The sequence below is a fragment of the Watersipora subatra genome, chromosome 1 (genome assembly GCF_963576615.1).
Source record: "Watersipora subatra chromosome 1, tzWatSuba1.1, whole genome shotgun sequence".
In the NCBI taxonomy this organism is placed as follows: Eukaryota; Metazoa; Bryozoa; class Gymnolaemata; order Cheilostomatida; family Watersiporidae; genus Watersipora; species Watersipora subatra.
Genome location: NC_088708.1, coordinates 1,960,033 through 1,981,372, shown reverse-complemented (window position 1 = coordinate 1,981,372; position 21,340 = coordinate 1,960,033). Strand labels below are relative to the sequence as shown.

The 21,340-nt window shown below is 38.2% G+C and overlaps 2 protein-coding genes across 2 annotated transcripts in view; one reads left to right on the top strand and one right to left on the bottom strand.

Annotated features, from left to right (window-relative positions):
* Positions 1–4,667, top strand: part of LOC137385546 (lysyl oxidase homolog 3B-like) — a 28,939-nt gene extending 24,272 nt beyond the window's left edge. The window contains exons 9-11 of the mRNA XM_068072026.1: positions 823–980; positions 3,364–3,458; positions 3,615–4,667. Of these exons, the coding sequence (XP_067928127.1) occupies positions 823–980; positions 3,364–3,458; positions 3,615–3,737 (376 nt within the window). The 3' untranslated portion in view covers positions 3,738–4,667. The remainder of the gene's footprint in view (positions 1–822; positions 981–3,363; positions 3,459–3,614) is intronic.
* Positions 4,668–4,778: 111 nt separating this feature from the next.
* LOC137385545 (metabotropic glutamate receptor 2-like) lies at positions 4,779–20,723 on the bottom strand. Its single transcript, XM_068072025.1, has 7 exons — positions 19,691–20,723; positions 18,738–19,000; positions 12,026–12,197; positions 7,962–8,593; positions 6,665–6,836; positions 5,583–5,707; positions 4,779–5,233 (listed from the first exon to the last, which is right to left on the bottom strand). Exons 1-7 carry the CDS (start codon positions 20,613–20,615, stop codon positions 4,823–4,825), a joined length of 2,700 nt encoding a protein of 899 aa, XP_067928126.1. The 5' UTR covers positions 20,616–20,723; the 3' UTR covers positions 4,779–4,822.
* Between the last annotated feature and the right edge of the window lie 617 nt (positions 20,724–21,340).

The window sequence follows — 21,340 nt, the reverse complement described above, 5'->3', positions numbered from 1 at the left end:
CAATTTTTTAGTACATTTTTTCTATGATATTATTGAAACTATTAAAGGCTGTTGCCTGACGAAGTGATATTCAGATGGGAAAGCGGACACAGTATTGTAGAAGGCTGATGATATGCACTTACTTAGTGATTTCTTTTCACAACTAATCATATGAACCATTGAACAAATTATCAAAAATAAAACATTTTTTTAGGTTTATTTCTGTTTTTTGCTTAAATTACAAATAATCCAACTCGCAAGGCCGAACAGCGCAATAAGTCAGCAATCTCCTAACTGTCCAATTGCCTAGGTCAAATTCTTAACCTCTCGTTGGTTAGAAAGGTTAAATTCTTTACTGTGTTTTGCACTCATTCTGAACCACAAATGGTCGGCCTGCGCTGATTGTGACATGTTATTTGTGAATTTTCATCACTCTCTCGCTTGTGTGTTTTGCTCATTACACAATGTTACTATGTTTATAGTGTTTTATCTCCTACTCTGCACTCAAACAGGGTGTTTGCTAACAATTGCTCATAAAATCTTGGTAATCTTTTTACTCCCAATGCCATCTGATGAGAACGCTGAGCTGTAGAGAGAGATAGTCCGCTTTAGAGAGCTAATCTCTAGCAGGCAGTTAATCTAAGATAGTTGGCTAGTCCAAGGACTTGTTGGTGAGCCTCACTATGGCAAACCTAAGATCGTTGGCATCAAGAGCGAATACCTGCAGTCGGTCTACGCGAGTCCTTATATACCATACCTGCCATATCTGCCATACCTGCCATATCTGTAGACTGGCTAAGAGATCAATGCTTTGCTTCTCATTTGCTGTTCTTTATTCCTCAGGCATTACCACAGCATGGACGTCTTTACACACTACGACGTGCTAGATCGATATGGGAATAGAGTCGCAGAAGGGCACAAGGCTAGCTTTTGTTTGGAGGACGTCGAGTGTCAAGAGGGCTACAAGAAAAAATACTCATGCCGAGGTCAAGGCAATCAAGGCAAGTGCAAAGACTAAATACAAGTGGTCGACTGGCTATGTTAAAATCTATTCATCATGGTAGAAACATTGTTCCATGCATCCCGTGCAGAAATATATTAAACTATGGTTGGGTTCATAGCTTCACATCCTGGCTATCTCAATAGCTCTTCACTCTCATTAGATGGTATACTATAGTAAACATCCTAAAAACATGATAATTAACAGGATTCATGCGATAAAAATCTATTTTTTGTTCAACATCCTTGAGATGAACAATGTCTGACCTCATAAAATCGTTACAAATGATTTACCAGTCGAAATGAACTCTATCAAGTAGTGAGTGCTCTATCATTATGCCAAGCAAGGAAGTTTCTTTCTAATTATATTCCAAAGATTTTTTATACAAAAAAGGTGGCATTCGCAGAGTTATTTGCTCTTTGCAAGCAATTAGGGTGCTTGCCAGCTGGCTTTGTGTCAATTTTGGATTGCTCTGAAAAACTTTTCTCGGCAAGAAAACATTACAATGAGTCGATCTTAGCCTATATTCCCGTAAGTTTTATGATTAAAGTTTACAAAATGCTATAAAATTCAAAGTTGAAGTAATATTGCTGTTTCAACTGATTGTGCAGTTTTACTCCCGTTAAGTCACGCACTGGTCAGCTGCATCACACTATATTTGTTTATTGGAGTTGCATACCCATGCAGAATTCTTTTTATCGTTCAGAAACAATTACCTCCGTTACATAAACCAATTAAAAACCCAGTTTGCCCAAATTTGGGCGTACTATAAAATATGCAGAATACACGCGCAAGGCCCCAAGTGAATGACAGGCATTGTTCCTTTAGTTACTAATAAAACTATTCATACAGTAAATGCCATAGTATGGCATACTATTCATATGCCATAGGGCACCAGTAAGTTTTCGGTGAATGTTTTGTGCCGAGTTTTTGATAGTGAAATTTATGTCAGGTGTTGTTTAAGCATTCCAAAAAATGAACAGCACCATTTTTAGTAAGTCTGAGATGAGTTAGGAGCAGGGTATTGTCAGTAACTCGAAACATGGTGCTTTTTTAGCTGAATACAATAGCTCATCGGAATGAGATCTTTAGCTACGTGTTAATAGCAAAAATTGTATTATAAGCGATTGGAGTTCCTTGGGCTAAGTGAACCTTTTTAGTATTTCTGAACCACTAACAGACTACTTTAGCTTATAGCACCCATAATGCAGCGCTACAGACTAATAAGTACAGCACCCGTAATGCAGCGCTACAGACTAATAAGTACACCTTACAAACAAAAATCACTAAATTTACCAGACAGAAACAACTTGTCCATCCTATATCTAGAACATCCTTACATTAAAGAATTTATTTTTCTAAATACTATTGATTTTCCATATATCATTTTCTGGATGATCATTAGCTGGCGGTACACTACAAAAAATTTTTTTTCACATGGTGAAAAACTGAGGCTACTACACACTAAATGGCTCACCCTAATTGGTCCATAGAATAATGGTGAATTCCTGTGGTAGCAGCTGATATCTATATGGCTACATAAAATTTTACGACATTTTTACCTAGCTGTGAGCGACAGATGTTTTTGTTTGTAACCCTGTATTTCCCTGTATAATACGACGGTAGCTTCAGCCAAACAGTAAAACAGTATCTAAGAATAATCTAATCTTGGTCTTCTGGAAGCGTAATTTCAGGCTGCTTTGCTTTATATTTCAATGTTTTTTTTCAATTAGTTCAATGAGTGGTAAAGAATCTTACAGTAAAGAGGAAGCAACTCTTAAAAATCTATTGCAGAAAATGTTACGAAATCTGCCTTGACTAAGTAAAAGAAAAGTTGAAGAATTAAGTCCAATTGTGGGTCGTCGTCTCATGAGAATTGTCAGGGTTACTTTGTTGATTATTCTTCTTTCTTAGCTTCTCGGTCTCATTTTATTTGATGTATTTAAGATTTTAGCGATGATAACAGTTTCATCGGACTATGCGACTATGTAGGTCATACTTGCGACTATGTAGGTCATATCTGCTGCCTAGAATAGGCTTCACCGATGACAATGAAAACAAAATTAAAAAAAGCTTTGCGATATTTCAGTAAAATGTTGTTTGTTTATGCACTGAAAATGTTATGCTTTACCTGCCTGTACATATTCCAAGGCCGTGCTTAGTGCACCCGCCCTACAGTGCAATCTCTTCAAAACCTTGATAGAGATAAGCTCACTTATTAACATTGTTTATTTTGAGAGGAACTTTCAGCTCTTGCATCATGTGCATTGTATAAATTGTTTCCCAATCCAGTAAGTTCATATAACTTTAAATAGATGACAGGCTTGCCTAATCTCTACTCTGCCTGACCTCATTCACCCCTCCTTTGTTATTCTTTTACTCAGGTATTTCAGTGGGCTGTTCCGATGTGTATAAGCATGACATTGATTGTCAATGGATTGACATCACCGACCTCAGCCCGGGTCAATATGTCTTCAAGGTATGTAGGCTAAACCTTTAGTTCATTTGATAACAATAGATTGTTTCTAGTCTGATGAAATACAGCCCAAGCTTGGAGGTGCATTGCCATAGTATAGCGATTAGGCGAGCCCGTTAGCTCAATAATGAGGAGTTGCGTTCTTCTTTATGTTTCCAGCTTAATGTGAATCCTGATCGACTCGTTCCGGAGCTTTCTTTCGAAAACAATGCAGCTATCTGTGACTTGACCTACTCCGGATCCGATGTAAAGATGGAGAACTGTGAGAATAGGCGTGGTTAAGTTTTTGTCAATATATCAAGTCAAGGTTAACTAACAAGTTGACAAGGTCGATAGAGGTCATTATTTAGCCTGTGTTCATAATTTGCAGTCATTTGTTAGTAATTTTAAAATAAGGTAAATCAGTTCAATTATGTGTTAGTTTTACCAGAGATGCAATATATATTATTGGTGTAAGTCAATCTTTAGAAAATTGAGAAACATTTTTTAAGTTTAATAACAATTTTTAGTACAGTCCATGTGACAGTTATAGTTTAGAGAGCAACTGGACACGCTGCCATTTTAAACACTACATTTTATAAATGACACCGATTAAGAATGCTATAGTAACAGCATCGGATAGCCTATTAATAACTATCAAAATAAAAACAAATTTGGAAAAATATTACATAAAAAATCTCTGTAAATGAAAATATAGAAAAGCTATGTGTTGTATGGGTTTTTGTGTTTTGTTTACAATGAGAGTAGAGAAAGAAGGTTGCTAGACTTACTGAGTTTATATCTCATCTGCTATATATTTACTCATTTAGTTTACTGGTGCTAAAGATTCCTTCATATTTTCATCTCATTTTTTATCTACTATTTAATTATAAATTCTTGTTTATGTACACTTTATTCACTCATCTATCGTGTTCCTCCTGGTGCTTGTGATTGTTTCCTGTCATGTACACGTTCTTGTCATGTACATGACATGTACATGGAATGTACATGTCATGTACATGTCATGTACATGACATGTCATGTACATGTTCTTGCTGCTCTTTTCTAACATTTTTGTTAAGCTTTTTCTATATTATTTTATATTAAAGGATCGGTAGATGAGTATATCATTTCTGTAGCAATAGAAACCGACAATTGCATGAAAATGAGAAACTGAAATCATGCAGTGCTTATATAATGCTGATATATCAAATAAACCTATTTGTAGTTGTCTTCTCAGTCTCTTTTGTCTCACTTAACAAGAATACTATTTACTGTGTAGTCGGATATACAAAACACCGAGCAATGACCTCTAACTCTTGAGTTCCCATAACTCTATCTCACATCCTCTGTATCTAGTAAAGAGCTCCACCTTTAATCTAAACAAACTAAATTAACCGTTCAGGAAGCTCATCAGTCTCACTTTGTCCTTCAGTCCAGTTACTCGATGGAGAATCAGGAAATGACTTGCGACTCTGAGTGTCACCTAAAGCATTTGATAGCGGGAGTTGTCCTCTACTGGCGGAGACTTGCTGCGGTGAACTCATTGCCTCCTTTGCTTTGAGTTTGTGTAAGTCAAGGTCAAGGTTGAGTTGGTAGCTTGAATCCTCACTCTCATCTACATAAGGCAGTTGCATGGCCTCTTTGCTGCTTATTCTTTCTGTTAGTTTTGGTCTATTTTCTATAGAAGTTCTCTTATCGGCATCAAAAGGGTTGTTTCCATTGGCATCTTGACTTAGTTTAGAGCTGTTAGATTCAACTGCACTTTCAGTAAAACTACTCGTAGAGAGCAAGTTTATCTGCAACATATACTAAAAGGTTATAGACAGGCTATTTCAAAAAGTAAACAGATGTGCACAAAAGTTAGAAAGATATTCAAGGCTTGGCTATAAATAGATGACTTGCCATAATGATAGCGTTATGCTTTCTAACAAGGTATTGGAATTTAAAAATGTTTTTGCTAATGGTAAAAATATTGATGAACATTGGTTTATGTTGACAGCATTTTTTTCATTTTATAGCACAAATCAGCAGCGTGTTACCCGCAAGAATGAATTTAACAGCACTAAAGTGGAATGCTTCATAGGTGCTCTTAGAATTATCACTCCTTTTTAAGTTGGGAGACAACTCCCAAATGTAAGCTCTAACCTCTTCAGGAATGGCGGCATCCCTTTGCTCATAAAGTAGTTTCTGACTGTATGTTCCATTAGCCTGAGGATTTGCTATAGACGGAGTTCGACTCCGAGACGGGGAGCTCGCCATATTATCTGTGTCTGCAGAATTAACCCTTAGCTAGTTGAGTCTATCTCGATAGATCAGTGATCTATCTCAAGCGATAGTGATCTATCGCTCGATGATGTCGGTCATATGTAATGTACAGTAGGTCTTCTATTAACAGTTCTACTGTAGACAGCTTTTGTGTGCGTGATATAAATCTTTATTAACTTTTTAGTAGCAGTAAATGGTTTTACCTGCTCTCTACTGTGTGTAGTAGTTGTTCTTACCTGCTATCTACTCTCTGTAGCAGATGGTCTTACCTGCTATCTACTGTCTGTAGTACATGGTCTTACCTGCTATCTACTGTCTATACTACATGGTCTTACCTGCTATCTACTGTCTGTATTACATGATCTTACCTGCTATCTACTGTCTGTATTACATGGTCTTACCTGCTATCTACTGTCTATATTACATGGTCTTACCTGCTATCTACTGTCTGTATTACATGGTCTTACCTGCTATCTACTGTCTGTATTACATGGTCTTATCTGCTATCTACTGTCTGTATTACATGGTCTTACCTGCTATCTACTGTCTATATTACATGGTCTTACCTGCTATCTACTGTCTATATTACATGGTCTTACCTGCTATCTACTGTCTATATTACATGGTCTTACCTGCTATCTACTGTCTGTATTACATGGTCTTACCTGCTATCTACTGTCTATATTACATGGTCTTACCTGCTTTCTACTGTCTGTATTACATGGTCTTACCTGCTATCTACTGTCCGTATTGCATGGTCTTACCTGCTATCTACTGTCTGTATTGCATGGTCTTACCTGCTATCTACTGTCTGTATTGCATGGTCTTTCCTGCTATCTACTGTCTGTATTACATGGTCTTACCTGCTATCTACTGTCTATATTACATGGTCTTACCTGCTTTCTACTGTCTGTATTACATGGTCTTACCTGATATCTACTGTCTGTATTACATGGTCATACCTGCTTTGTACTGTTTTGATGTGCCATAACTAAACTTAGTCCTCTCCGTTGTGCTTTTTCGTTTGTTCTTGGTTGGATGGAATAATATTATATGAAGTTTGGGAGCGAAGAGGCAGACAAGAGCTACAGTGGCACTTAGTATTATCGCAGAACAGAGGGTAGTTATCTGAATCTATAAAATACAGATTTTGACAGCCTAGAAAACTGCTTCTCTTTAACAAACACCAACTGCGGCGCGAAAGTTTTGCTACACATATTAGCCTCAGAATCCTGACTCATACTAAAGTCAACAAAACTAATGAACTATAATCATGGTTTTACGATAACTCTATGATAACTCCCAACACCCACTATGGCTAAAAATATTTACTTTCAATAATCTGATAGTTGACTGGTTTTCCTTAGAGAAATACTCTTACAATAACATGGGTTCAAACAAAGCCTAAAAATATCTTAGCCTGAGAGTGAATCCGTAGCAGGTCAAAACTAATATGAGAAACCTTGACAGGATTTGCATTTTTGTTTTTAAAAACAATGTTATTATATCTTCATTGATCCTTTTGACACTTACATCTAAAAATAAGCAAAAACAAACAGTTTTAACATGATTTTAAAAGCTGCCCAGTTTACAATTTCTAGTTTACTTATAAAGACAACCTTAAAATTCTTTAAAAATCATGCATTCTGTTAAGAAAGGCAGTAAAGCTTGTTTAGATTATAAATGTTAAATCTTAGCAATCATAGACACGCTTCACCCTCCTGTTCGTCTTTAACAGGATGCAAAAATTCATAAAGAATAGTTTGTTATACCATAACAATATAACATATACCATAACAATATAACATATACCATAACAATTTATTGTTAAACAAAAAGAACAATTTTTGGGCTCTATGGAATCATCAAAGGCTGAATTGAGCGAATAACAAGATGGTAAGTCATGATTAAATGTAAACGTTGTTTTTGAACCGCATTCAAAATAATTTGTGCTTTTTGTTTCACCAGGCAGAGAACTACAAAATGTTTTATTATTATTATTTTTGTTGTTGCTTTTTGCGGTAAGAGAGTCCTGATTTATCTGTGAAATTTGTAGCAATAAACTATCCACTCTCGGCTTTTTACCAATGGACACAGGAAAAGCTTTCTATGTTCCTCTTTAGATTGTTCGTTTTGAACAGCTGCAGTTTAGCACAACACGGTATACCCTCAGTTTGCATCCCTCGCAACATATCAATTTTTACAGCGGTAACAGGCAAAGGTCAAAGGTTATGCTAGGCCTAGGGATATGTCGCTCACCTGATAAGATGTCTGCAGGCTGAAATAAACGGGGCAGAAGGAGAGCCATATTATGCATGTAGTGTACATGGTGAAGCCGATAAATTTACTTTCATTGAAGCTTGAAGGAATTTTTCGTGTAAGCACGGCATAGACAGTGCACACTATTATCAGAATCATAATGTAAACCAAAGAAATGAGGGTGGACGACTCTTTGCAATTACATTTTAGAATCACAGTATTCTTGTCCTCATCAGGCACTTCTTTGCGGACCCCTGGTTTCTCTACGATTAGCCAGATCGCAAACACAAGAATTTGGACTGACGAAAGTGCAGAAGCAATGACAAGCTGAGATCTTGGAGAGATGTAGGCTGGTCTTTTTGTAGTCTTTTTTGCTGACTTAAATATTCTATAGATTCTGTTTGTTTTGGTCAGCAGCGCTGAGTATATAATAGAGAAGCCTGCTCCAAGAAACAATCTATGCATAACGCATGTAAATTCTGTGGGCTTCATAAGCAGGACAAACACTCCGGTGTAACAGACTGCGCAGCCAGCCAATAGCATGAAGCTCAACTCTCTGCCGGCTGCCTTTACTATGGGTGTCTCAACGTGCATGACAAAAACCACGATGGTGAATATGGTTGCCAACAAACCTGCAATATAAACATTTCTATTAGTTACTCAGCAGTAAAACTCTGACTAGTCATGAAAACTTTAGACACTAGAAGAAAGACAACTCGAAGAGTGAGACAACTCTAAGAGTGAGACAACTCTAGGAGTGAGACAACTCCTAAAGATCGAATTGTTACTACATTATTTAGTTCCGCCCAAGGCCTGCGCGGGATCAATCTCACATTGATTGGAAGTTCAATGTATATTTCTTCTTGGATATCAGAATATATGCCTTGCGATCTGTTGAAGAACAGCGAAAGGCTCGAGCAAATTATAGTCGAGCGGTAGCGAAAGGCTCTATGTTTAAAGGTTGACTTGCAACAAAATTCACATTACAGTTTTTTGGTATCAAAAGATTCACTATGTCTTACTCTGCTGTGTTGTAGGTGCAATATATGTGGAAATGTGATTACAAGCTCTTAAAAGCTCAAAAATGAACGGTTAATCGCCGCCATCCAGAGATCACAGTAGATTAGAATCTCTTTCCAAAACAGCTCAAATGGGACGTAGTTGTACAAGATGGCTTTTGTTTACTTTCACGCAACCTCATTCGTCGAAATATTTTCACAAATATACTTCACGCATTCAATAAAACCATGTCTATTGTTCTTACGTGTCTATTTCATCATCATTGTAATGCTGTTACTTTGAGCACTGATATCTCAAAACCTATGGTAAAAATTCGTTTAATATTTTAACCTTAGCTCGAAGGAGGGCATATCATCCTTTGATAAACATGACGAGCCTGTTGGTCACCTGTGATAGTCGAAAAATGCTGCCGAAAATATTCGCACTGTTTGGCAAGAAGTATGGGTCACATAATCAGATTACGACTAGAGTGACTCACTAGATGATTAGACCAAGCCGAAACAAAACTGTAAACTAGCGAGCGTCTATGTTTGGTAAGGGCTCTTTGGTAAACCCCGAAGTGTTTGTCATAAACTAGTGCTACGAGAAGTTTTATTTTGGGCCTTTTATTGGCCTTTCAATTTACGTGAGAACATCACGTGACAAAACAATAGCCAAATGCAATGACTACGTCAGAGAAATAAACTGATTTCAATCTACGGCCGTTTTAAGATGGCGGAGATAAACTGTTCATTTTTGAGATTTTAAGAGCTTGTAATCACATTTCCAGATACTTTGCACCTACAACACAGCAGAGTAAGACATGGTGAATATTTTGATACCAAATAACTGTAATGTGAATTTTATGGCAAGTCAACCTTTAAGAAAAATATATTACAGAATTTTGAACTAGAACAAACTGATATGGGTACTTAGAATATAGAGCTACATTGTAGAACAAACTGATATGGGTACTTAGAATATAGAGCTAGAACAAACTGATATGGGTACTTAGAATATAGAACTAGAACAAACTGATATGGGTACATAGAATATAGAGCTAGAACAAACTTATATGGGTACTTAGAATATAGAACTAGAACAAACTGATATGGGTACTTAGAATATAGAGCTAGAACAAACTGATATGGGTACTTAGAATATAGAGCTAGAACAAACTGATATGGGTACTTAGAATATAGAGCTAGAACAAACTGATATGGGTACTTAGAATATAGAGCTAGAACAAACTGATATGGGTACTTAGAATATAGAGCTAGAACAAACTGATATGGGTACTTAGAATATAGAACTAGAACAAACTGATATGGGTACTTAGAATATAGAGCTAGAACAAACTGATATGGGTACATAGAATATAGAGCTAGAACAAACTGATATGGGTACTTAAGAATATAGAGCTAGAACAAACTGATATGGGTGCTTAGAATATAGAGCTAGAACAAGCTGATATGGGTACTTAGAATATAGAGCTAGAACAAACTGATATGGGTACTTAGAATATAGAGCTAGAACAAACTGATATGGGTACTTAGAATATAGAGCTAGAACAAACTGATATGGGTACTTAGAATATAGAGCTAGAACAAACTGATATGGGTACTTAGAATATAGAGCTAGAACAAACTGATATGGGTACTTAGAATATAGAGCTAGAACAAACTGATATGGGTACTTAGAATATAGAGCTAGAACAAACTGATATGGGTACTTAGAATATAGAGCTAGAACAAACTGATATGGGTGCTTAGAATATAGAGCTAGAACAAACTGATATGGGTGCTTAGAATATAGAGCTAGAACAAACTGATATGGGTACTTAAGAATATAGAGCTAGAACAAACTGATATGGGTACTTAAGAATATAGAGCTAGAACAAACTGATATGGGTACATTAGAATATAGAGACAAAGAACCTTAATCAGGAGCCAAAACACTCTAAAACGTCTCAAGTCACAAACGAGGAGGTAAGCACAGGGCCTAACTTGTTAGCTGCAATACACTAATACTATAGCTGGCAGCACCTAACAGACACCGGAAAGGTTCAGACTTGAAAAACACAAACACTATACATTTCTTGAAAAGCTTCATAAAGAATTCCATTCATTTTGCATGAACAATTATTCCTACTCACAGCATTCACCGACGGATGCGATAGCTTCTGCTACACAGCTGGTGGTATAGCAATTGTATAGCTTCTGCTATAAAGCTGGTGGTATAGCAGTTGTATAGCTTTTGCTATAAAGCTGATGGTATAGCAGTGGTATAGCCGCTACTATATAGCTGATGGTATAGCAGTGGTATAGCTGCTACTATATAGCTGATGGTATAGCTGCTATTATATAGCTGGTGGTATAACAGTTGAATAGCTGCAACTATATAGCTGGTGCTATAGCAGTGGTATAGCTGCTTCCGTATAGCTGATGTTATAGCGATGGTATAGCTGCTACTATATAGCTGGTATTATAGCTGCTACTATATAGCTGGTGTTATAGCTGCTACTATATAGCTGGTGGTATAGCTGCTATTATATAGCTGGTTGAATAACGGTGTTATAGCTGCTACTATTGCAGCAACACAGCATTTAACATTGAGTGCTTTTGCTGACAACATCATCAGCACTTTTACTGATAGGCTGGTTACAGCCAGACTCAAGTAAATCAGCAAAGTAACACTATTGAGTCTTGAAAAGAGATTCTAGGGTCGCCACATCTATGTGTTCAGTCTCTTCTCTAGCTGTTACAAAGTTAGCAAACAAAAATGCTTTCAGGTTATACGCTACATTTTTATTTTGTTCGCAAAAATTGTTACTTTCCTAAATGAAGTAATCTTTCTGAAAAAAATAGTGCTTATTAAGTAAAATTAAACATCTGATTCATCAAATCTGTTGAGCATAAAAAAATTTAAAGAGCAAACAACTTCTCTTCTCTGTGGATTAACCCAGATCATTTGAATATTATTTGTACGGTGAGGGAAAGGTGAGATCTTCTATACATAGCATGTTGCTGATACATAAACCCTTTTGTCGGTAGTTAGCTTCTTACCGATAAAACTGAATATGCTGGTAGTTATGGCGTATGGGGAGTTCCACTTGACATAGTCGACTGGCAACTCATAGCATCCTGTCATATTCTTGTGAGGCCAAGATGCCTCGCGGCAGCGCTCACATGTAAACTCATTCAACAGATATTCATTTGGCTCACACTTGATGCATTTCTACAAAAGGATACCAGAGAGTGCTTCAGAAAAATTTATAGAAACCATATGATATACATGTACTTAGCCCTTGCACCCCTGAGAACAAATGGTACACGAACTAAAAGAGTAAAAAAGTTGTAATTGCATACAGACTCGTGTGTACAACTAAACCTGGGTTAGTATCTTGGATACAGACTCGTGTGTACAACTAAACCTGGGTTAGTATCTTGGATACAGACTCGTGTGTACAACTAAACCTGGGTTAGTATCTTGGATACAGACTCGTGTGTACAGATAGACCTGTGATAGTGTGCTGGATACACACTCATGTACACGACCCAAAATCAGTGCACTTGAGGTGAAGCTTTAGAAAATAATTTATTTAAATGTAAGTCCAGCAAAGCCAAGGGCGAGGAACTCCCGGAAGAAATTCATAAGGTCTGCCTTTGATATCACTAATTAGTAAATATTTACATAATCATTTTACGATTCAAAGAATGTCTAAAAAGGCAGCCGCTCGCTTATTATTACTCTTTACAGTCCTTTGAGCAGCGAGAGATGATAAGTGGAAGCGCTCAACTCAATTTAGCACGATCCAGTTCATGGTTGTTTAACTTCCAGTAGTTGCAATTGCTTGCATCCATTCCCTAGCCTAGTTCTATTGATAGAACCTCATCTTCTATACAATACTGACACAAAGCTCCTGTTACTCTACAACACCGGAGGTATCACCTGAATAGCCTATTGTGATAAGGTTGTTTATGGCGAGCCAAGTTTGACCGAACATCCAGAATCAAAACCTGAAGCATAATATTTTTTCTAAGGACTATATTCTGTGTCAGCTATGATTACCTGATGCTAATTGCTGCCACCATTTATATATTTTACTATCTGTTACCACTTGTTGCCACCTGTGACTATTGGTTACCACTTGTTGCCACCTGTGACTATCTGTTACCACCTGTGACTATCTGTTGCCATTGGGTACCACCTGTTACTATCTGTTACCACTTGTTGCCACCTGTTACTACCTGTTACCACTAGGTACCACCTGTTACTATCTGTTACCACTTGTTGTCACCTGTGACTATCTGTTACCACTGGGTACCACCTGTTACTATCTGTTACCACGTGTTACTATCTGTTACTACTTGTTGCCACCTGTTACTATCTGCTACCACTTGTTGCCACCTGTTACTATATGTTACTACTTGTTGCCACCTGTTACTATATGTTACTATTTGTTGCCACCTGCTGTTATATGTAGTGAAAGCAATAAACTTGGCATTGTGAAAGCTGATTCCAAAAGTTGCAAAACCTTTAAACCTCATCATCACCGTCTGCTCACAGAAATAGTAATTACTCACTTGATTACAGTTGAATACATCAACTTTTCTTCTTGTAATTTGTGACAAATTAAAATTAGATTTGTCTTCCTTTGCCTATTTTTTTATGATGGTTCACTCAAATACTGCCAACTATGCATCTGTATATCTGGTAAACCAGTAGTTTAAATACACCTATACAGCGATAGGTTCAAAGGTCAAACTGTTTTTATATCGCAACATTGGCTAAAAATAAAAAGTTGCTTTTGAATCATATTAATAAACACTATACATAAAAATTTGTTTGAAGTTTTGCAGACTAGTGAAAGGCTGGGAAGAGGTCAAGCAGTGCTATGACACTGCCAGTAATCATCCCAAGGAGCAATCCATTTGAATTATTTAGCGATATACAACTTGAAAAATGCAGCTCGATAAGAGAAATCTCAATTGTCGTCAATAGCAGCTGCTGTCTTAGCTGAATTATAGTGGAGGTCGTTCCTCACTTTCTCAAATTATTTTACATACTTGTGATCAGTGTAGTTGACAATACTGGTCCAAGGTTTAACACCAATAGTATTATCTGTCAGTTTGCTTGCATGGTTGCTTGTCTATAATAGACAAGCAACTAAAAAGATAAAATTAACACAGCACAATGCAATGTATAGAATGATACCCCAATCATCTGAATAGCTTTTATTCGCAAATTGTCAAGAATTTGCATTTATCCGACATATCAGCTATTACGCTGACAAAGTTTATCAGCACAAAAGAAGACAAACTCGATAACTCAAGGCCTGGTGACTCGAGGCTTGGCACTCACCGACATATAGATAATATAACTGTATGGACCATAGCGAAGGATTTGATAGATTTTTAGTAATTGTGGAAGGAGAGCCGATGCTGAAGGAGAATGTTCCTGTCTTAAGTAGGCGCTTGGGATACACGGCGGCATCTCTAGAGAAAATTATCTCATGTTTCATTGGCCAATTAATTCAATTGCTGATTGGTTCATCCCAATGCTTATGCAATATTTTCGAACAGATTAACAGCAATACTATTAATGCGAAATTCATAGCACAACTCTCATTTGATAGTCTACTCAGATAAGAAGACACTCTGCAAGAATGGCTCAGCAAATAAATTAGCAACATTTAGGCATAACTTGAAAGACTTTTTCTGTTTAAAATGAAACTATTACCAATAAAATAATGTGTGTATTTTTTTAAAGAATTTCGATTTTTTTAAATGCATCTTTCTATCAATAACAGCTATAGAGTTGCTTTGGGAACAGCTGCTGCGTATGAACAAGGCAGCAATGAGCGTACCTGCTACATATGCACAAGGCAGCAGTGAGCATACCCGCTGCATATGAACAAGGCAGCAGTGAGCGTACATGCTGCATATGAACAAGGCGGCAGTGAGCATACATGCTGCATATGAACTTAGCAGTAGTGAGCGTACATGCTGCGTATCAACAAGGCAGCAGTGAGCATACCTGCTGCGTATGAACGAGGCGGCAGTGAGCATACTAGCTGAATATGAACAAGGCAGCAGTGAGCGTACATGCTGCATATGAACAAGGCAGCAATGAGCGTACATGCTGCATATGAACAAGGCAGCAGTGAGCGTACATACTGCATATGAACATGGCAGCAGTGAGCGTACATGCTGCATATGAACGAGGCAGCAGTGAGCATCCATACTGCATATGAATGAGGCAGCAGTGAGCGTACATACTGCATATGAATGAGGCAGCAGTGAGCGTACACGCTGCATATGAATGAGGCAGCAGTGAGCGTACACGCTGCATATGAATGAGGCAGCAGTGAGCGTACATGCTGCATATGAACGAGGCAGCAGTCTACATAATTATAAAACTTCTTCAACTAACAGACAATGAAAGAAAAGTCTTTTTAGATGCTATTCGTGGAGTTGGAAGACAAAGATAAACAATTTATGATAGACCACACTTTTACACTCATTAGTTGCTCCATACTGGTAGTTGTTACGACTTTGACCAGCTAAGAATCAATTTAAACACCTTATCAGGGTTGAGGGCATGTCGCAGCGGAGAGTATTGCTGTTTAACATGGAGACCGGAGAAAGGTTTAAGCAAATGCAATTGCCAGGGGACCAAGGCTGTATTATTGGAAGTCTATGAAGATAAGTAGAATGAAATACACGCTGTCAGCTTTTCTGCTGTAACGCATAAATTATGTTTGATCACGCAAAAAACTCGCTCAATGTTCGGTAACAACGACATAGAAGTATAAGTTGTCTATATACAAAATATTAGACTGGCTTTCAAATAGTTGCTATTGGCACTAATGACTAGAGAAGAGTAGTGAGAGGGCTTCATGGAGCACAAGCTATATCTCTTATGGTAAGGCCGCAGTGACAAAGCATGAAATATTGATGAAGACCTCAGGCTCTGACATGAAAATTTAATGAGCTTATGGTTACACATATCTTTAGCCAAAACAGATGATTTTGCAAATTGTTTTGCAAAATAAATAATTAAATTTGTGTTAATTGCAGAAGTTTTAAAGATTTCTTACAAAGCAGTAAAATAAGATTTCTGTTTGCAAAGTTAACTGACGGGTGAGAGTTTGTAAAATATAAAAACTCAACTCCAGGACATGAAATATTCAAGCATGAAATATTCATGTTTGGGTATTCCAGGATGTGAAATATCCAAATATGAATATTTCATGAATCACTATCATCCCAGGCAGAAGCAACGCAAGTTTATGGAACGTGTAACTTGTGGAAACAGCAAAAGATGTCCCGTTCGATAAGAAGGAGTTATAAACAATAAATTCCTCCTTTTATTTATTGTCTCAACTTTACAGCTTCACTTCTCCTTTTATCTCAAGGCGTCAGGGAATAGCATTAGTTTATTTCAAGGTCCGTCCTAATTATTTTTGCGCTTGACTGATTTTCTATGGAAAAATATGCTTCATATCTAACAACACTCTCACCTACCTAATAACTGCCGTGAAGTTAACCAGCTGTTGAAATCTAAGTTGATCCAGTACTTAACCTCAATTTAAAAACATCCTCCCTGTCGCTGTTTGAGCCTGACAGACCCAAAGATGTCTTCCTGGAAGGCATCAACTAATTTTATCCTATCAAGTGAGCTATGCTCTCGATCTCTAGTGAAAATCTTAATAGATATTTTATGAGTAACTCTATTACTCTTATTGTGACACGCGAAGGCAGCATTGCCCGTGATCATTCATCTGCCCCAAAAATTCGACACTCAACAAATACATCTGTGAAGGGGTAAATATAGATTTATAGCATTGGTAATTAGCAAGACGCGTTGCTGGCTTCAAGATTTTTTATTAACTATTTCATTGCTGCCGATATTGTTTTATCCCAACATTGGTGCCCTGCATACTACTTATTTATGGTTTGAAATGACATGGCAACAATCCATAATTTCAACACAAAAAGTTTGATACATGTATAAAAAATTCTTAATCGATTCAGAATGTACTTGGAGTCATTTTGCATGCATATATTTGTATCTCTTTACTCCATCAGCTGTCATCTTGGAAAGTATAAGCTGAGTGGTGAATGGTTGTCACCATGTTCAGAACAAGAGAGGGTCGGCATAAGAAAATCAACATGGTTCCGCTGACCAAATACCTAAAGATTTTGTGTATGTTTATGTAGCAAGCAGTATGTGAAGTTACATATTATCTGAGTCTCTCAAAACTTTGCCAACTTTAGCAAGTGTGCTTTTAAAATATTTTAACAAACTTTAAAAGTGGTCAATGAATCTGTAAAGTTTTAAGCAAAACAGATACCAATGTGGTGCAAACGTTGAAAAGAATGGGAATACCTTCAACCTGTTTTCAACTGCCTAGCGGTGGCGGGTGAAAACAGGTTACCCCCAATCTTCAACCTGTTTTCAACTGTCTAGCGGTGGCAGGTGAAAACAGGTTACCCCCAATCTTCAGGCTGTTGAGAAGCATTAAATAAACTGGCAGATTTATGACTGGCTTTTTCATGGAGAGAAGAATATTAGTAGGAGAGATAGAGAGAGAGAGAGAGAGAGAGAGAGAGAGAGAGAGAGAGAGAGAGATAGAGAGAGAGAGATAGAGAGAGAGATAGAGAGAGAGATAGAGAGAGAGAGGGAGAGAGAGAGAGGGAGGGAGAGAGAGGGAGAGAGAGGGAGAGAGAGGGAGAGAGAGAGAGAGAGGGAGAGAGGGAGAGAGGGAGAGAGAGAGAGAGAGGGGGGAGAGAGAGAGGGAGAGAGAGGGAGAGAGAGGGAGAGGGAGAGAGAGAGAGTGAGAGATAGAGAGGGAGAGAGAGGGAGAGAGAGAGAGAGTAGTCAGAAAATAGACAGCAGCTACACTTTAGCAGCATTAAACCGAGGATGTGAGATAGAGAATCTTCCTAACAGCTGGTCTGAGTACATTGACCTGACCAGTTCCTAAACATAATACATGTATATCATCACTTCAAATCTCTCTCCCTCGCATATGACTTCAAGTCTCCCTCCCTCATATGACTTTAAGTCTCCCTCCCTCATATGACTTCAAGTCTCTCTCTCTCATATGACTTCAAGTCTCTCCCCCTCATATGACTTCAAGTCACTCTTCCTCATATGACTTCAAGTCTCCCTCCCTCATATGACTTCAAGTCACTCTTCCTCATATGACTTCAAGTCTCCCTCCCTCATATGACTTCAAGTCTCCCTCCCTCATATGACTTCAAGTCTCCCTCCCTCATATGACTTCAAGTCTCCCTCCCTCATATGACTTCAAGTCTCCCTCCCTCATACGGCTTCAAGTCTCCCTCCTTCATTTGACTTCAAGTCTCTCTCACAAACTGAATTAAGCGCCCTGGTTAAAATGCAGAAGTAAAATAGAAGCAACTTGACAGATTAGCAATACACTATTCTGCTCTCAATAGTTGAGAGCAACTATTTGTGAAAATTAACATTTTTTTCAAGGCCAGCGCAAGGTGAAAACAGTTCTTAATTTTTAATAAGATAAATCAGTCATCGGCAAAAATTAAAATGCCATACTTTCTAAAAACCTACTGTTTGAGTATACTGTTTGATAAGTTTGTTTTCGAATCTTTCAAAACGCTTTGATTACTTCCTTATCTCTCTTAAGCACAGTAAGAGGCTTGGCAGCGCAGCGGGCTTAACAGCGCAGCATACACGACGTGTACTGGGATATTGTAATACTAATAATTTTATCATCTTATAACATACCCAGCAGCACTGTTTGTTGTCAGTCATGTCTTTGCGGTAGCCGAGCTCGCAGTCGTGACTACAAAAGGACATGGGCACCTGACCAATCGGCAGCTCTACACCAGGCCAAACTACTTTTTCGAGATCCAGCGTCAAAAGGTTGTCTTCCCATGTGCCAACATTGACGTAGTCATGCACTCCATTGACCTTCTGATAATTCATTATTGCGTAGAATCCCAAGCTGTCACCATTTTCATCAAACTTTATTGCATTCCCGTAGGGATCTATAACAAGATTAAACTCAGAGTCAAGTAAATGATATTATACGAAGTTAATAATCAACCTCTTTCCCTTACGTGTAAAAGGCTTATATCACTCTTATACATCTGATGGCAGCTAAGAGAATGGTAGAAAATAATCAGTCTTAACTAATGTTTCGCATTCAGGTTTAAAAACGTAGTTTTTACACTGAGTGGAGTAGCTTCAACTGGTGCGGCAGACATAATTTAAACTCAAATGGGAGCATCATACTGTAGCAGACATGCAATTTCACTGGCAGATAACACGTGCCTAGACTTTGATTGTAAAAATAGCCTTTCCTCTAATCAGTCAGCCTATATCTACGTCTATGTTAGAGAGATTCTAGCTTTTGCTTATTTTACCCTGCAGTTCGTTCAGGGGGATATTTTAAGTGCATGACTATAGAAAGTGGAAGGTGTTGCTATATATAATATATAAAGATCTATCAGGCATTTGTTAATAAGAGAATAGCTAAAAATGAGCTGCAAGACAAGAAAGATGTCAAATCTCATAAGTGCAATTAGAATTATTATGTATGGTGAGCAATGAACTCTTAATCTGATCAGACTTATCAGAATCAGACTTCGAAGAGCTCAATGAGAAGCAAATCAATCAAGCATTGCGATTAACATCTGTGAAGTCAAAACAGCATGTGGTTGTAAATCGCTACTCACCATCCTTTTGGTTTTGCCTGATGTATTCGTTCAGCTCTGCCCTCATGCTTGAGTTTAGATTCATCCCCTCGCAGAGGCGATCCGCGTCAACGCCACAAACTTCCCTGTAAAGCGTGTCTAGACCCAAAGCAGCAGCATACACGGCATCAAACACGAACTGCACCTTGGACTCTTGCTTATAGTCGCTGTTAGTCTCATTTCCATAGCATATCCTTCTTCTCTTCGCCATCTCATTTGTGCTTTTGCTATAGCGAGCAGCCGACAACTCCGACTCAGACTTCTCGTTACGAGCAAACGTGCAGTTGTGGGCTGCTTCCCAGTATTCTTTGAACCAAATATTTTCTAGGTTATTTGCCGGAGTTAACTTTTTAAAGTAATCATCAAAGTCATCAATATGATTAGACTTTAATGTGACAGTCAGCGCCCCTTCTGCCGTTTTCTCATTTCCTTGAACCGGTTTCATTCCGTTTCCCCAGCCGTCACTCGCCAGCCATATAAAGTCATCGTAATAGCCTAAAGTAGTGGCCGCTTTAAGTATACCCTCCGCATGGTCTTGCCTTACGAACAATATGACGACCTTGGCTTTGCTACTTGACCTTGCTTGGTACAGTTGCTCAACAATGCCCAAAAACTCTTTCTCACTCGGTTTTTTTGGCACTTTCAAGTCAATAGCGATGCACTGGCCAGTCTTTTTAAGATACTCTTTTTTGAAAGAATCTATCCCAGAGATACCATAATTACCATCAGAGGCTACTGTTGACAGGTACGTCCAGTTGAAGTAGCTGACAATATCGACAAGGGCCTTTGCCTGCAGCGTATCCGGAGGAACGGTCCTCATAAAGAAATCATCTTTCACACTCAGCTCTGCGCTAGTTGATGCGTAGCTTATCTGGGGAATCTGAAACAACCGCAGAAGGTTCGCCATCTGAATAGAAACTGAGCTGTAAGCAGCACCGATCACTACTACTATCGGCTGCCTTGGTTCCGTTGTTTTGTTGTTAGGTTGACCGATCGGACAATCATCTGACCACGACGCTGCCAGCGTTGACATCACAAACTCTATAGACTGGTCAAGGGCATACGTGTCATCTGAACAAGTGTCGAGAATCTTCATGCCCAATTTTACACCCTTGAGGAGTTGCTCACTCCGGTTTATCTCTTCGATGGCAAATCTCATCGCCTCCAGACGCTGGATTCCACGCCCTCGATTGATGGATGCGCAAACATCTTCTTCCGTGCCCTCTCCGTGCACAGGAAATACACCCCCTATAATGATATTTCCATTCGTGTACAGTCCATTGGCCTCTCCTAGAGCTGACCCGATGTGGGCTTGCAAGAAACTCAAAAGTGGTAGAGTAAGAAGTCTCCAGTCGTTCATCGCTCAGCATTGATATGGCGACATTGTTAGACAATAGTTTGTGTCTAATAATGCAGTTCAACTCGCTGAAGGAAGTCTGATGAAGCAGCAGTTGTCCGCCTCCAAAGCTGCAATGAGTGCAATAAAAGAGACAAGTGATTTCTCGTCTGCTCTTCTATCGATTAGTGCATTCCTATTATTTACTTCAATGCCTGCTCTTTCGTTTGTCTTCTCTTTATAAATTAATTGATCCATGGCTGATACTCTTCCGTAGTAACAGCCCCAAATTAATA

Bases quoted from the DNA above. Each gene is read 5' to 3' on its own strand.
- LOC137385545 (XM_068072025.1), bottom strand. From the start codon at position 20,615: ATGGCGAACCTTCTGCGGTTGTTTCAGATTCCCCAGATAAGCTACGCA. The intron at 19,001-19,690 runs GTGAGTAGCGAT...ATCTTGTTATAG, and splicing joins CAGGCAAAACCAAAAGGATG to ATCCCTACGGGAATGCAATA. The intron at 5,708-6,664 runs GTATGACCATGT...TTAATTCTGCAG, and splicing joins ATCAAAACAGTACAAAGCAG to ACACAGATAATATGGCGAGC.